The sequence below is a fragment of the Lytechinus pictus genome, chromosome 16 (assembly GCF_037042905.1).
Source record: "Lytechinus pictus isolate F3 Inbred chromosome 16, Lp3.0, whole genome shotgun sequence".
In the NCBI taxonomy this organism is placed as follows: Eukaryota; Metazoa; Echinodermata; class Echinoidea; order Temnopleuroida; family Toxopneustidae; genus Lytechinus; species Lytechinus pictus.
In genome coordinates, this window is record NC_087260.1 from 5,421,609 (window position 1) to 5,439,085 (window position 17,477).

Sequence of the window (17,477 nt, forward strand, 5' to 3'; positions counted from 1 at the left end):
AGATGCCTAGTGGCACATAGGGCCTCCACCGAACGTCTCCACCTTTGCCTTTCAGAGGTCACAGCTATGGCTTCTGTCCACGTCCTCCATCCAGCCATGGTCCTTTCTTTTTCTATAATAATGATTATACTTGCTTATATAGCGCTTAATACTTACTTTGTCAGAAGTCTCTAAGCGCTCTACAGTATATGCAGCATAATTACCCTGGCTTTAGCAGTGCAGCTGTTACGCGCGCTGCGTTTCAAGGAATAAATTCCTGCCAGGTACCCATTTACCTCACCTGGGTTGAGTGCAGCACATTGTGGATCAATTTCTTGCTGAAGGAAATTACGCCATGGTTGGGATTCGAACCCACGACCCTCTGTTTCAGAGTCCGGAGACTAATCCACTGGGCCACAACGCTCCACTACTGTACTGTTTTTCTACTGTAATTAGGATTAGGGTAGGTATGTTAAATCCAGGGTTGAAGTTTTTCATTCAAGCAGTGCAGAGTAATTGTTGATGGAGGAAGTGTCGTGGATTCATTTTATCTGTATGCCACAACAATTAATTTTACTCCTTGAATTTTTTATTGCAACTTTGTACCTCACTTTCCATGTTTCTGTCTCCAATCTGTTTGTGTTTCTCTGTCATATGTCTCCGTTTCTCTCTCCAAACTCATAAGGCGGAACAACAACTTCCATGACATCCTACGAGGTCTGAGTCTTGGTGCCAAGGGTTTAAGTCTCTTTGATCTCAACAATCAGTTCCATCATGTCTTCTGGCTGGGTGATCTCAACTATCGTATCGACTGGAATGTACAGGTTTGTCTCCATTTTTTAAATCCTAAAATGGTTTATACAGATTCCATGATAGCTGTGTTCTTTATTTAAAGTGTATATTTACAAAGTTCATGTTTTATTATACTAATTTTTTCTCATAGGTAGTTTAGTCGAAATAAGACTGGGCTATTATTCAGGTGTGGTTTATCTTGGGATATCACGATCGTTATCATCAATATCATCATCATCAAATAATTATCATCATTGTCATTACTCTTAATATAAACATGTCCATCATTTTCACCATCCTCGTCATTGTCATCACCATCCTCGTCATTGTCATCACCATCATCATCATTCTAATTTCATCACCATCATCCTCATCATCATCACCATCTTCATCATCATCACCAGCATCATCGCCATCATCACCATCATCATCACCATCATCATTATCATCATCATCACCACCATCATCATCACCATCATCATCATCATCATTGTTATATCATCATTATCATCACCATCATCCTCCGACTACTCCGCCTTTCCTTCTCCTCAACATCATCCTTATCACTTGTTATTTGTATGTATCAGTTGAATGCAATTGGGGACAAAATTAAACCAGCTTAAGAAGACGACTCCAGCCAGCCAATCTGTAGTTCACTGCATTTTGCAAAGGAAAATAAACTTTACAAGCAGAAGAAATGAAACCAGAACATCATTCCATATTCATTAAATGAATTAATCCTGAAGCAATGCAATTTTATCAGTATTTTAATAACTCTTATGGATTTGTGATTTTTCAGGATGTTCTTACGAACATTAAGGGAGGCCATTATGAAGTGCTGTTTGACCACGATCAGCTGAAGATTGAGAAAGATCAGGGACATGTCTTTGTGGCATTTGGTAAGACGATCAACAGCTCAGACAGATTGGATAGATGGAGAACTAGAGACGGAGTGATTGAGAGAGAGAGTGTGTGTGTATGTGTGACCAGGGTTCTGTACCACACAGGTTAGCGATTGATTGTACTCTTGATTTTCACGATTGATTGTACATTGTAGTCAATGCAATCAATTGTAGGGAAATGTTCTACGATCATTGCTAGGCTTTGTGTTACGGGCCCCATGTTTGTTATATATTTCTTATTTTTAAACTTTTTTTTCGATGGAAGATCTGTATATTTAGAATGTATACTATTCGATTAAGATGCAAGAGTAATCCATATATAGTTACTACATGTAAAGGATTATGGAGATACATTGTGTCAAATTGGGACATCAGTGAAGGTTAGAAAGAAAAAAAATCATCAAATATAATCAGATTGAATAAATTGTGAAATTTTTATTCTCAGTGTTGTATCAAATACATACAAGTGCATGCAGCTGTCCCGTGTGTGGCTTCCATGAATTCAATTTTTTTAATGGTTCATGGATGATGACTAGAGATGATTTTCTCATAGAAACAAATCTATGTTATAAGTGGGGGGGGGGGGGGGGCTTCTCATATCCGACATCACAAAATAAAAATAAGGCTTAGCAATTATAAAATGCTGGTGGGATTTCTGCTTAAATGATGAGACTCACGCTTTGGGTCATGCTTTAAAATCAATTATTACACAGCAATATGAAACTGATTCTTTATTTATTACTCTCAAGATGGCCACCAGTTCCTATACTCTCTTGATCGCGGCAAATTGATGCGAAGTATTAATCACATAGATTTGCAAGTAGATTAATGGCTGTATATAAGTGAAATTATCCAAGCAATTAATGTATGCTTGTTCTTTTTGTATGTACTTGGCCTTTTCATGGTAAACTTTGACTTGAATTGATGAAAATGAGAGTCATAATCTTGCATAAAATGACATACAGTAGAAAAGGGGATGGTTTTAAGTCAACTTAATTGCATTATTAAGATGGCGCGTGTTTCATAAAGCCGTTTGTGGGTTGCAATTGAATTTTATGCATGACGGGTGAACCCTTCTTGCCCTACATGTACATGGTATATTCCTTAGCTAGCATGTACATGTAGTGCCTGAGAACATGCCCTAGTCATGCGTAAAGTTGAGCCTAATTTTTACCAACAGCCTTATAAAGAACCTGCCCGTGATGTTTTTCTGACTTATTAAGGAAGAATTATTCTGTCACAGTCACAGATAATAGTTGTGATCTTAAAGCTGTGCTTTTTAAAAGTCAAATCAATGTTAAAAATGTCTTTAACAAACTGTAAATCGTGTGTTTCATCAACAGTCTTATGCATGCAACATTCAAAATTTATCACATTGTGCTATTCATGTACACGTTTCGTTCTATATTGTTTTATGCAGAGGAAGATGACATCACATTCCCTCCGACCTATCGCTATGAACTGGGTCATAGGTCAACTTATGCCTACAAGAAGATCAAGAAAACAGGGGTAAGCAGTTGCATAAAATAAGGTTCAGTAACTCAAGATTGATGAGTAATAAACATCCTATTGTTCCATTATCATATATAAATATGGTATCATTGGAAAGCATGGTTATTTCTCTTTAAAACAGGTGTATTGGCTCACTTGGTAGAGCATCCATCTCACAACTGGGAGGTCAGGAGTTCAAACCCCGGCTGTGTCAGACCAAACGACGTTATAAGATGGGACTCGCTGTTACCCTGTTCAGCGTTTCAATCTGGCGCTGAACATTGGCTGCCAGGTCCAAGATCAATTGGGCAAAAATAATTTTCAGAGTATATTTATTTCAGAATTGTATTTTGAATAATAAAGTATGGATATTTTTTTTTTTTTTTTTTCCATGATCTTTCAATTGTTATTTTGATGTAATTATGGAATAGGCAGTCCTAACAAATATGCAGCAATGTTAAAAAGGAAAAGTTGCAAAATTAGTTTTTGATGTAATCGTGGAATAGGCAGTCCTAACAAATATGCAGCAATGTTAAAAAGGAAAAGTTGCAAAATTCGTTTTTGATGTAATCGTGGAATAGGCAGTCCTAACAAATATGCAGCAATGTTAAAAAGGAAAAGTTGCAAAATTAGTTTTTTCAGCAGTGAATCCCCAATATTTTGTAGGATTGACTTTGAATGATGTTGATGCTATGGTGTATAAAAATATTATGCATTCTCATTTGCATAATGGATTGAATGATGTTGAAGCATGTCACTTAAAAAGGTTAAGATGTTGAAAAAAATCTTTAGTGTGAATATTTTTAAGCATACATGTAGCTTTCATGATTTCACAAGGCTTAAATAGTTGTATGATCTAGATCTGCAATGATAAAGTTGGCTTTACTGACTTTCTCATGAAATCAGTGCTTACTGTACGTCCATTTATCTTTAAAGCTAAATGACAGTACTTGCAGTAAAATACTGATTTCGTGAGAAAGTCTGTAAAACAAGGTTATGTATTACTATATCGTCGTGGATCTAGATCTGGTACAGTTACATAAACTGAACTTTGTGAAATCATAATATCTAAGCTAAAAAACGATCACACTGAAGATCGCCAACACAGATAGGCACACGTGGGACAGTGTATTATTATTGCAGGAATAAAGACCCGACGGAATTGACAGAATCCGCGCTTATTTTGCTTATTTCTCAGCAATTACACAATTTCTTCCAGAATCCTTTGGCACATATTTTTTATTCATACAAACAGACACTTTGGTGATAATTATATTAAATTCTGTAAAAAGTCATTTTGAGATCGTCCCCACAACTGGAATTTATCTTTAACTCATTTGATAGAACATTTTTCATGCATGACCTGGTTACCGGTATCTAAAAGAGTAGAATTCCAAATCTTACTCCACACATGGAAAGCATTGCACGGTCTGTCTCCTATATACCTTCAAAACCTCATCTCAAAATACACTCCCGCAAGAAATCTCCGTTCCTCCACTAACAAACAGCTAAATGCACAGAGAACAAATTTAACTCTAGGAGAAAAGGCCTTTGCCTCTTCAGCTCCATCTCTCTGTGCTCTTCCACTGAGGATCCGAAAAATCGCTTGAAGCGTTTAAAAAGTATTTGAAAATCCTTTCTGTTTTCTTATTACTTTTGTTAAATATGTGAAAGTAATTTGATCTGACCATACACCCACACAAGCAAACATTTTTTTTCCTGTAGTCCCTCCATCCCTCTGCGCCTCGGAATAGTTTACTAGATAGATGGCGCATAATAAACGCTGTGTATTATTATCATTATTATGCAAACCAAGGTCCCAGGTTCAAATCCTAGCCAGAGTAGTTGATTTTTATTTTTCATTCTATGATAATTTTCAACCTGTTTTGTTCTTGATTAGATTCGTATCAATCAGCCTTCCTGGTGTGATCGAGTGCTGTGGAAGTCTTACCCTGATACCCATATACTCAATACCACGTACGGTGAGTCGGTGTGGAAACATCTTAAATATCAGAGACTGGCATGACTGGTGATCGGACAATAATATGGTGGTTTAATGCTAGGAGGGGGAATCAGCAACTAAAATTGATTTCATAATTGGTTTTAACATGGATGAATGTTTGTAGGAGGTATAACACCATTTTGTAAAAATACCTTATACATAATTTATGAAATTCATATACTTGAGAGTACTTATTAATTCAAATCAATGACATGGTCGCATTGTGGTCTAGTGGTTCTGACTCTCGCCTTTCAAACAGAGGGTCATGGGTTCGAATCCTAGCCATGGCGTGTTTTCCTTCAGCAAGAAATTTATCCACACTGTGCTGCACTCAACCCTGGTGAGGTATATGTGTACCGGCAGGAAGTAATTCCTCAAAAAGCTGTGCACACCAGAATCGGTAGACTAGCTTAGCCGGGGTATAGGAGCACCTTGAGCACCTAGCAAGGTGGATATGTGCCCTATACAAATCCTATATTATTATTTATTATTATTATCACTTATCTATCATTTGATATCCATTTTGATGAATCTTATTTCAAAATCAATTTTAAGATTGATGAATCTCCCATGGAACTTGGTCTTTTTTATTATCCACCTTTTACCTTTACACTAATTTGCTAAATTTGACCATTACTATGATTCTCAAGATGTCAGAATGGTTTCAGAATCAGGAAAACCTTTCTTAAAACAATTTGTCAATGATTTTCACCTCTTATAGGCCTCTACAACCCTTGCATCTGAATGGCTGAGATTCAATTTGTCAGTTAAAATCAATGACAAGGCCCTTGAGAAAATTCATTCATTCATTCATTCATTCATTCATTCATTCATTTATTTATTTATTCCACTTTTTAAACAAATAACATAATATACATAACAAATGTATTCGTAAACATACATGTCGTGTATCAATGATCAAATTAAATAAGGTACACTACAAAATAAAAAAAAAGTGAGGAGCCTAAATAAAAGCAGAGCTTGTAGAAAATTAGGCTCCCATTGGGAGAAAATATAAGTTGTTACTTTGAGCGAAAAAATGTGGAAACGGAATACATATTTATTACATAGAATGTTTACACAAAATATATCAAAAGGCATCAAGTTACCAGAAAATGATGGAGTAGAAAAAAAATAAAAATAAAACTAGTAAGATAAAATGAAAATGGAAAACGACCAAAAAGACGGAGGGGGGGTGGGGTCAAGGTATAAATTCAGTAAACCTTGCGTTTTCTCGCTTTATCCACTGGAACACTCTTATCTTGTCTTGTATTTTTTAATAGAGAGCATAAGAAAGAAAGAATAGAAAAACATTATTATAATTGTAATTATTATATAATTATTATATAGATATTCCCCTATGGTGTCAGGTGGGCAATTCGACCCTATTCTCATCAATTTTTTTGAACTGGTTTGCCTTAAACAAGTGTGGGAAACCAGTTAAGAAAATCGCGTCGCTAGTTTCTCATCACCATCTTCTGGACTGGTTTCCAGAACCGCTTCACGAAAAGTGGTCTTGTTACTATAGGAACACTAACTGTAGCCATTCGAGGTGTGGTGTGTACTGAGTAGCATGCCCGACATGCACAATGGAGCACCGTGGCCCAGTGGATTAGTCTCAGGACTCTGAAACAGAGGGTCGTGGGTTCAAATCCCAGCCATGGCGTAGTTTCTTTCAGCAAGGAATTCATCCACAGCTTGCTGCACTCGACCCAGGTAAGGTAAATGGGTACCAGCAGGAAGTAATTCCTCAAAAAGCTGTGTGCACCTGAATAGGTAGCCTACCTTAGCCGGGGTAATAATAATAGCAGGGCCCACTGAGAACAGTTTTTGGAACTGAAGTGGCTACCCTGGGTAAATATACCGTTATTATTACACTCTTGTACTTTCGTATGAAGATTGCTTAACGAAGAACAGTTGTGTCCTCACATAGGCTTAAACCACTTCAACGAGGCAAAGCAGTCATGAAAACCACATCGTGAGGTGGTTTTCCAAACTGGTTTGGTAGACTACGTAAGATCACTTCCATTGCCACTTCGAGCATTCCCATTACACGTTAGATTAGTTTTCACTCAACTGGTTAGAAAGTAGATGAGAGCGGGGTCTTAGTAATTTTTTTTCACAAAGCATTGATATCTGTACCGATATTTTCTTCAAAGACTATTTCTCTGATATTCTGCATGTTATGGATTAAAGATATAATAACAACACGATTGAAAAGAAAAATTGTCAAATTCTCAAAATGCTACACAATATTACTGTTAAATAATTCATGCACTATAAGGTATGTCTTTACTCTACTGCACAATAAAATGATAAAACATTGTTCATAAACGAAAGTACTACAAGAAAAACTCTCAGTTCCTATTAGTCCTAAAACCAAACTGCGACATAATTCAATTTCCAAAAGATTTTTGCAAACTTGGAAATATTGGCTCACAGTTTCTCCCGTAGTGTGGATCCTTGAGTGATCTACACTCAACAAGCCATGCTTTTTAGTGGATCCCTCCATTTACTCAACTTTTATTTTATTGAAGAAAGAGTTGTAAAGGTAGCCTTGCAAATTTTTTTATCGAGAATGTTATACATCTTGTTCTATTTTCATTATATGTATTGTTATTGGTTAATATGATTGTCACATTATTTAGTGTTTACCATAAAAAGTCTTGATAAAGAGTTGCAGCGGCACTCGAAAGCTCGTGAACTTGTAAGCTAGTGAACACTTTTTGCGAGAGTGATCACGAATTTCCTAGAAAGCTAGTGAACACTTTTTGCGAGAGTGATCACGAATTTCCTTGTTGACCATAGTAGATTGCGAGACAAATGAATACCCTCTAGCGATTATTTCATTCCGCAATAATGAACCTATTTAGTATAAAAAGTCTTATTTACTTTTCTTGTATAGTCATATTGCTTGCAATGTACATTCATTTGTATTGATTTGCATGGTTATCATTTTATATCTGTGTAATCATTTCCTATGTTGAATCATTGAGTTGAGAAATGAAATAAACTTGAAACTATAATCAGTTTGTCCGTTCTTGTCTGTTCAGGCTGTACAAAGGATATTTTCAGCAGCGACCACTCTCCTGTTTTTTCAACCTTTGATGTCGGCCTGTCTGCTTCCACAGTTGTTCCCAAAGGTAATATGCTTCTTTTGTCATATCAACCTTTACAAATATTACCAGGGTGTTTTCTGCCATCAGCGTGGGAATCTATGGATATCCAGATACAGGGCAATATGCACCAGTTGCTTAAAGATGTTTGATGCAACTATCAAAATCAAACACAAGTCCCAAGTATGTGCTTTTGACGGGTTGAAAATATAGTTGCGTTTAATTATTAAAGTAGTGTTTGATTTTTTGAGTTGTGTTTGATTGCGACTCTTTCTGCAACGGGGCCCTTCGTTTAAAAGCTACTATTATGGTACCTTTGTCATCCAATGGTAACTTTTCTGAAATTGAAAAAAAAATGAAAATCCATATTTTATTGTTTGAAATAGACATGAAATGAAATACTCCGAAAATTTGCTTTGCCCAATTGATCGTGGGCCTGGCAGCCGCTGTGCAGCGACAGATCGACGAGGCTCTATCCCTGTAATCGTTTAACGCCAAACAGGGTGGCAGCAGCTCCCATCTTTTAAAGTCTTTTGGTCTGACGCGGCCGGGGCTTGAACCCCCGACCTCCTGGTTGTGAGACAGACGCTCTACCAACTGAGCCAACGCACCGGTGTTGAAGCATTATTGCCATGGTAGTTACCATTGGATTGCTAAGATACCATAATAGAAACTTTAATTGCATGAGGGCCCTAGACCAAGGATTTAGCTACTAGTATAGTATATTAAAAAAAACACGTAACCACATACATTCTTAGGTTTGACCTCCCCCCCCCCCTCCCCCTTTGATTTTTACTGGGGTTAGATTCAGTAAACCTTGCGTTGTCTTGCTTTATCTACTGGAACACTATTATCTTGTCTTGTATTTTTGATAATTATTGTAGATTTTCAGTGCACTTCACTGCCTGTGACTAGGGTCCCGTAACACAAAGGTTAGCGATTGATCGTACGCTTGATTCTCACGATTGATTGTACATTGTGGTCAATGCAGTCAATCGTAAAGATATTCTTCTACGATGATTGCTAAGCATTTTGTTATGGGCCTCAGGCATGGCAAAACCCACAAAAAGTCGCACTGTGTAATTTTCAGTAGAAAGACATTAAGAGTGGTCTTGGTTTTATAATAGAATGGTCAAATTTCAGTTTTTAGTATTTCTTGATAGAGTAATTTTTCAACGGACTCTAATGGACTAAAAGAGATGGATGTACCAAAGTATAAACAAATCCAAATTACTGTTATGACAGTTTCAATTAGATCCATATTTTGTCTTTTTTTTATTATTTTGCAATTTTTTGTTATTCTCCCTGGAAACCCAATTATCCCCTTATAAAAAAAATTGAATAAATTAAAAACTGTACAAGGGTATTTAATTGGTACATGTACATCTCTGTATTCAGGAACTGGATGAGCCTAATTAGTGTGACAAATTTGGAGTTATTTGATGACCCTTTCTAAGATGATTAGAATGAGGTCAACTATCTCCTTGTCACCTTGCACAGTAATGTAAGGGTAAGGTCCGCTTTCACAGGGCTTACAAATGTTTTCGCAAGGATGCCAATGTCAAACAATGACAGAGACCAGCATTTGTATGTTATGCGACAGAAGTGCACAAAACGTACACATAAAATGTTTGGAAGCTTAGCCAATTTTTCAAAGGGTCGGTTGGAGTTGCTTTTCATTCACAATCAGTTATTATTAGCAGTTATCTAATGTACATGTATGTTAATATTTTCTGTAATTAAAGGTTGCAGTGAAGATAGTTTAATTTGCATTATTTTTTGTTTTAAAAAATCCATGCAGAATTAATAATAAATGTGCTCTGTGAAAGGTAAAGATTTTCAGGGATTTAAGAATAATAGACCAGTTCGTAGTTACTCATGGACAATTTTCGGTCAAATGACCTTTCATTTCTTTCATTATGATAGGCAGATTTCAAAGCAAAATATTACGTAAGCTTGCCTTACATAGCAGGATGAAGAAATTGAATAGACCAGGTGACTAGAATAGCACACAAATGAACACTTTATGAAGGTATTTGTTGCATTCCTACTTTGAATGCATATCATAGCATGTTGCACAATGTACTTAGCAAACTGTGAAAACCAGTCGTTCGTGGACGCGTTGTTGTTTTTTGTGGATGTAAATGAAAACCATGATTCAAAAGAATATATGAATAATCAAGACATCAAAGTTGGTGCTTATCTCATTAGATTTTAAACCACCATGTCACTTTAGTACAAATGACCTTCCTCTGATCATGCGTAGAATCTTTTGATCATGCGCAGAAAGGAACTACGAACTGGCTTATTACACAATACACAGACCATACATCCCTTTCTTTTCAGATGGGTCAAATGAGGCGCGAAATAAAGTCAAACGCCTTATTCAAGTTTGGTCACATAGGAACGTAAAGACCATTGCCCCATTAGGTAAAGTAATTTTTGCTACAAACGATTTTTTGTTGCGATTCTGTCCTTTCCAAATCTATCACCATTAGCACATCCTTGTCATTGTCATTGCTGTCTCTTGGGAGGGGAGGGGGGGAGATGTGTAACTCAATAAAGGTGTAGACTTGGGCGAGGGGTCTTTAACACCTGACTGCACACAAAGAAAAGTCCCTGGTTTGATTCAATTGAGCAAGGTGTTTTATCTGCATGGCTCTTTTAATCTTGTATCAAATAAATGAAAAATACTTACCGTATGCATTATTGGTACCAACTTGTGCATGTGGATTATTGGCAGAGTTTGTTTTTTCAATGTTTCTTATATATCAGTCACATTTGCTCTACGGCGGCCCTACGGCAAGTCGAAAACAGCCGTTTAACATTTTTTGTACCAGCTACATCATAGGTGGTTTGAATAAAAATGCATAAAACTGCTGGTTTCGACTCAGCGTATGGATGCCGTGGGGGAAATGTGACTGAGGTATTACCCCTTATTTTTACATTCTTCAAACTCCTATAGTAAATTCATGATTTAATATTAATGGTTTACTGACTTGAGAATGCATAGAATTGTGAAAAATGTAAATTCTTCATGTAAAAGCACACAGATAGTCCAGCAAAGAAGTGTTATGATCCTCCTTAAATTTGTAATTTGATGATTCGTAGTTTATAATGGTTTCGAGAAAGTTCATTGACCTGTTAAAAGAATGTTGTTGTTTTTTTTGAAAAATGTAAAAGGTAAGATAGTCCAGCAAATAAAACAAAACTGCACTAAAATGATGAAAAATGCACTGAGCTTCTTTGCTGCATTGAACACGTTATAATTCATAAAATTGGCTTAATTTTATGTCATTGATCCTGTAGAATTGTCAGCCCCTGTAGGAGGAGGCAGCGGCGGCGGAAAGTTACCTTGCTGAAGCCTCAGATGCTGATAAGTTTAAAGGTCAAGTCCACCCCAGAAAATTGTTGAGTTGAATGGATAGAGAAAAATCAAACAAACATAACACTGAAAATTTCATCAAAATCGGATGTAAAAAAAGAAAGTTATGACATTTTTTAATTTTGCTTATTTTTCACCAAACAGTTATGTACACAACTCATTGATGCGCAAATGAGAGAGTCGATGATGTCACTCACTCGCTATTTCTTTAGTTTTTTATTGTTTGAATTATACAATATTTCAATTTTTACAGATTTGACAATTGGGACCAACTTGATATAATCACAAACTGTTAAAGTAATGGTAATTGCACATGTTCGGGGAGGAATAAAATTTTGTTCCACATGACGACGAGGAGAAAATTAGAATTTTTCATATAATGAAATACAAAAGAAATAGTAAGTGGGTGACGTCATCTGTCTGCTCATTTGCATACCGACCAGGATGTGCATATAACTGTTTTGGGAAAGTAATCAAGACTTTAAAATGTCATAACTTTCTTATTTTACAACTGATTTTGATGAAATTTTCAATGTTGTGTTTGTTGGATTTTTTCTCCTTTTATTCAAACCAAGTTTTTATTGGGATGGACTTGTCCTTTAAATTTTGCACACATTTGCTCATTCTTCCAAAGTCACCGTTTCTTGAACGAGCTCATGCTCATTTATGCATGAAATCAAATCTTGTTTTTCTTAGTTTGTCTTTATGAGTAGATGACCCAAAGATGCAAATTTTTTACTGTTACTGTTCTTCTATTCTTTTTAATAAGTTTTTTAAGAAGTAGTTTCTCAAAAGTTGTCATCATTTTCTTCAATATGAATATCTAATTGCATGAAATCCTGAAGGGTGTTTCATGAAGCTGTTTGTGAAGTTTTGCATGGCTTTATGCATGACTGGAACATGTTCTTAGGTGCTATGTCAGTTACATAGAGATATATCATGTAGCACAAGAAAGGATCACCAGTCATGCGTGAAGTCACTCATAACTTACAAACAAGCTTTATGTAACAGCCTCCAGTTCTTTGCTCTTGACTATTAATGAAAACTTCAAATGTGGTGAATGGTAATGTTTTCCTTCTTTGTATTTCCAATGACATTCTTTAGAAAAAAATATTATATTATAAATTAATTCCAACTGGTGCTTTTTCCACTATTCAAATGTACAATAAGTTCTGCATTTTTTCAACTTTAAATTCTGTTTGGTTTTGGATTAAATTTGCAACAATATTTGATCACTTAACACTTGAACTTAGTTGAGTTGACAAAATGGTCTTGTGATTGATGAAGTGATCACCCATCAGTTGAAATTGGCTGGATTACCATTTCTATTTAGATATTATAAGAAATCAAGCGTAGGGTTAATTTTGGGTCCTCAAAATACTTTCGGAATTTAGTAATGTACTAGTTTAGTAAACTACTAGTCGACTGCAGGTCCTCAAAATAAACATTTAGTCTTCTATGTCTTATCACATCATTGCATGTATCATTTCAATGACATTATTAGTCAACATAAATCTTTCGAAATATTTTAATTGTGTAAGAATCTCATTAGAGTAGTATCCTGGATTATAGTGGGTGTTTTATAGATTATAGTGGGTGTTTTTTTTAGATTATAGTGGGTGTTTTTTCAACGTTTGAAGCTAATTCACAGAGAAAATTTGCTAAACTCGATGTTACAGGGATAAAATAATCCCCACCCTACGTTCAGTTAATTAATATTCTGGGCCCTGTCTTATAAGAGTTACGATTAATCCAATCAATCTCGACTATATAGAAATCCATTCATACCATAATTTTTCTACAGGAAATTTGCACAATCTCAAGTAAACAAAGAGAATCACACTGAATCTTCAAGAGAATGATGAAAGTATGTATGCATCATATCTAGAAAACATTTTGAACAAACATACATATTTAGATGTTGAAGTTGCTGGCCGTCCATAGTTGTGGTTGATCGGATCAATCGCAACTCTTTGTAAGATGGGTCCTAGGGCCCCATCTTACAACGAGTTATGATTGATCCAATCAATTGTAACTATGGAAATCCTTCAGTGTCATATTTTTTCCACAGAAAATTTGCACAATGTCCTCTGTTAACAAAAAGAAGCATAGTGAATTTTCAAGAAAACAATGAATACATGAATATACATCATAGTTGGAAAATATTTTGAACAAACATACATATGTTGATGTTGCTGGCCGTCCATAGTTGTGGTTGATTGGATCAATCGTAACTCTTTGTAAGGTGGGTCTCAGATATGTGCTGGATGTGCCTCTGTAGGCACTGCTCTGTTGCGTATCATCCAAATGGTTCCAGTGCTTTATCAAGTCATTTATCAGTTGCATTGATTGAACTATATTTCTGTGTGTAAAATGTTGGTTGAATCAAGTAGTCCATTATTTCGGTGACACAGGATTTGCTCCTGCGACAATTGCTCCAGGCTTGATTTGTAGGTTTAGTGTTGGGGTTGCAATAGGGTTTTATGTTAGGTTTAGTGTAGGGTTAAACCCAGGGTTGAAGTTGGTCATTCGATTAGTGTGTGGAATTTAGAGCTGAGCAATTTTCGCAGGAGCAAGGGTCATTGAACTATTATTTCACACTTAATACTAATAATAATATTCCGCATTTATATAGCGCTTAATACATCGGAACGACGTCTCTAAGCGCTTTACAGACATATTATTACCCCGGTCATCGGATCCTTGCATGCCCGCATACAATGTATGCACCTTCTCCACTCCCTGGGGAGCATTCCAACAAGAGTTCCAAGACTCAATTGCTAGGCATAATACATATAGGCTTTCACATCCTACCGGGTACCCATTTAACACCTGGGTGGAGAGTGGCAAAGTGTGGATTAACGCCTTGCCAAATGACGCTAGGCCATGGTGGGATTCGAACACACGACCCTCTGATTACAAGGCGAGAGTCAGAACCGCTACACCACGACGCTTCCACTTGGGTAGATGTGATTAACTTCTATAAAACTGAAATGTATTTTTCAAAATCACTTATGATTTGGGATAAATGGACTATTCGTGATTGGATTGACTTGAATTTGTTTCATACTACACTATGTTTTGCACAAGATAGAGAGCTACATGTATTATGGGGGAAAAAAAGTGTCTGGTGGTAAAAATATTTTAAAAATAATACAATTGGTGACATGAGTTGTTTGATTTTTAGGATCTTTGTACCTATGCCATGAACATTGCATTGAATTGTCTTTAAGAAATATGATGAGGTATCATGCATCATCGTCATCATCACTCCAAAGTTGTGAATCTGGGCCCCATCTTACAAAGACTTACAATTAATCCAATCAATTGTAAGTCTATTGAAATCCATCAGTGTCATAATTTTTTCTACAGGAAATCTGCAAAATGTCCTTTGAAAACAAAGGAGATCACACCAAATTGTCAAGAAATCAATGAATTTATGGATATACATTCATATCTAGATTTTTTTTTGAACAAACATGCATTTTATATGTTGACCTTGCTGGCTTTCCATAGTTGCGATTGATCGGATCAATCATTACTCTTTGTAAGACGGGCCCCTGGTTTTGTCCCCGTGAACAGGGATGGCTGGATGCACCTTACACACTCAGAAATTACCCTTACCCCTTCCCTCCACTTTACCTGATTCAGTGCACCCTCCATCCTCTACCCAACCATCCTACTCTCCTCCTAAGCTTGCCCCTTCCATTGTCTTTTTAGGGCCCCCTCCTTGCGCACTACATTAGTTTTGATTTTGAAGGAGGGTTTAGAGCTGAATCGTTTCATAAATGTAAAGTAATACTGCAGTGTGCAGAATTTTCACATTTGATTAAAGCTTAAGACAAAACACAGATTTAAACCATGTTGAAGTAAATGTACATGACACCCTTGCTTTCTGGATCGTATCTCTCTATGAAGGATAGGGTATCATAAATATTCTCATGAATGACCTGTTGGCAAAGAATCATGAAATTGTATTCAGTTATTAAATATTGATTATACATCAAGTTACAAAGCGTGCTTTCGACACAAAAATGTAAAATCCCTTATCAACTTTAACCATACTAATCAATTTTATATTAAAGACATATTATTATCAGCTTTCATGGAGAAATTACTATAATTTATTGGTCCAATAAATGTGGAAAATATGGAATAAAATTAACAAAGATACACAAAGATCAGTGAAATAAAGTACTAACATAATTGCTGCGGTATGAAGGTATTGAGTTGTAAATTTAATAGTGTTTTATCATTCAAGATCATATTGTTCACAATGTTGCATTATGGCATGGAAAGCTGATCAGATGATGCTATGCAAAGCCGCTGGTTGCTATTTAATATTAAAGCTAAGTGTCTGTATATGCAACAAGTAATGGTTTCATGAGAAAGTCTTTAAAATCAGGGTTGATTGTCGCCATATCATTGAAGTCCTAGATTTGCTTTATTTGCTTAAACCTAACCCTGTAATATCATGAAACCAAGCACGCTGAAGATCACATACACAGATATGCACACACGGGATAGTGTAGATGCACTGTTATTATTGCTTGGAAAATGAACCAACATCCGGCTGGAATACATGTACCATGCTGTTTTGCATATTTCTCAGCAATTATGCATTTTCTTCCGGCATCATTTGGAAGATATTCTTACTTATGCGTATAAACCCTTGGTTGTCATTTTATTGGAATTTGAAGTCATTTTGGCATTGTCACCACAAATTGAATTTTGTTTAAAATCATGAAACCATCTGTTGTGTTAATCATTTTTTTGTTGATTTGTTTGTGAGTAGAGCAGAGAGAAGAAGGTGCCCAAGACGTGAAGATCATTTTCACCCAGGTCGATGCTACCATCACCAGCATGTGCAGCAGTCGCTATTATCTTGAGTTTTTCTCAACGTGTCTGGAAGGTAGGTCGTCCACACACCCCTCCCCCCCTCCTTTCCCCCCTTCCCCCAACGATACTACAAGGGGAAGATCGGACAGTACATAGAGCGCGCAATGAAACGCTCGGGAAGAGCGCCCCACAGCGTTGAGTTAGTAGCGACCTTTTTTTTACCTTTGCGTATCGCGATATGGTTGTGTACAAAACGTGAGAGAAATGGTGAACGGGTGAAGGAATACAGTGTAGACGGTTTTTACATTTTAGAATATTTCTTATTCAATTTTTTTTTAATTAAAGATGAATATATTTCAGAGGTTTCTGGGTAATAAAAGGGGGAATTATTCTGATGCGCCACCCTTGAGCCCTCTCCAAAATCCCCTCTCTCGTTTTCCCCATATGTTTCGTACAAAGTCGCGTGCCATCGCGTGCGATGGTTTACTTACTCAACGCCAGTGGGGGCCCTTCCTCGTGAGCATTAATCGGGCGTTTAAAAAAATCGCCGAAGTCTCCGATCTTCCCCTTGTAGTATCTTTGACTCCACCCACTCCCTCTCCCCCCTGTGCCATTTTTTTTCATCTATCAAAGTTTTTTAGAGCCATCATGTGTTACAAAAGTGTGATATGGCTCCTAATGAGATGATTGGCTATATCTATCATATGGCCAGTCATTTCTTTCAGCTGATTGGAAAATTTGCTGATGACTGTTACTTATGACTGGTTCCATAAACCAGTCACTATTTTGTAAAAAGAAAAAAAAATATGATTCACATCATTTTGCTCGGGCATTGAAATAATTACACACACTTGATAACGAGGAAATGGTCCAAATGCAGCTCAGCTATGCCTTAGGTACTGTATGTGAGAATTGTTCCAAGGGTACTGTGTTTGTAATTCTTAGCAATGCCCCTGATTCTTTGTACATAT

General features: G+C 36.4%; 1 protein-coding gene across 3 annotated transcripts in view; it reads left to right on the top strand.

Moving 5' to 3' along the window:
• Window positions 1–17,477, top strand: part of LOC135157060 (phosphatidylinositol 3,4,5-trisphosphate 5-phosphatase 2-like) — a 52,102-nt gene that overhangs the window by 18,204 nt on the left and 16,421 nt on the right. For all 3 annotated transcript variants that reach the window (XM_064111525.1, XM_064111524.1, XM_064111526.1), the window contains exons 10-15: window positions 665–803; window positions 1,571–1,670; window positions 3,094–3,182; window positions 5,065–5,146; window positions 8,220–8,309; window positions 16,463–16,579. In XM_064111525.1, the coding sequence (XP_063967595.1) occupies window positions 665–803; window positions 1,571–1,670; window positions 3,094–3,182; window positions 5,065–5,146; window positions 8,220–8,309; window positions 16,463–16,579 (617 nt within the window). The remainder of the gene's footprint in view (window positions 1–664; window positions 804–1,570; window positions 1,671–3,093; window positions 3,183–5,064; window positions 5,147–8,219; window positions 8,310–16,462; window positions 16,580–17,477) is intronic.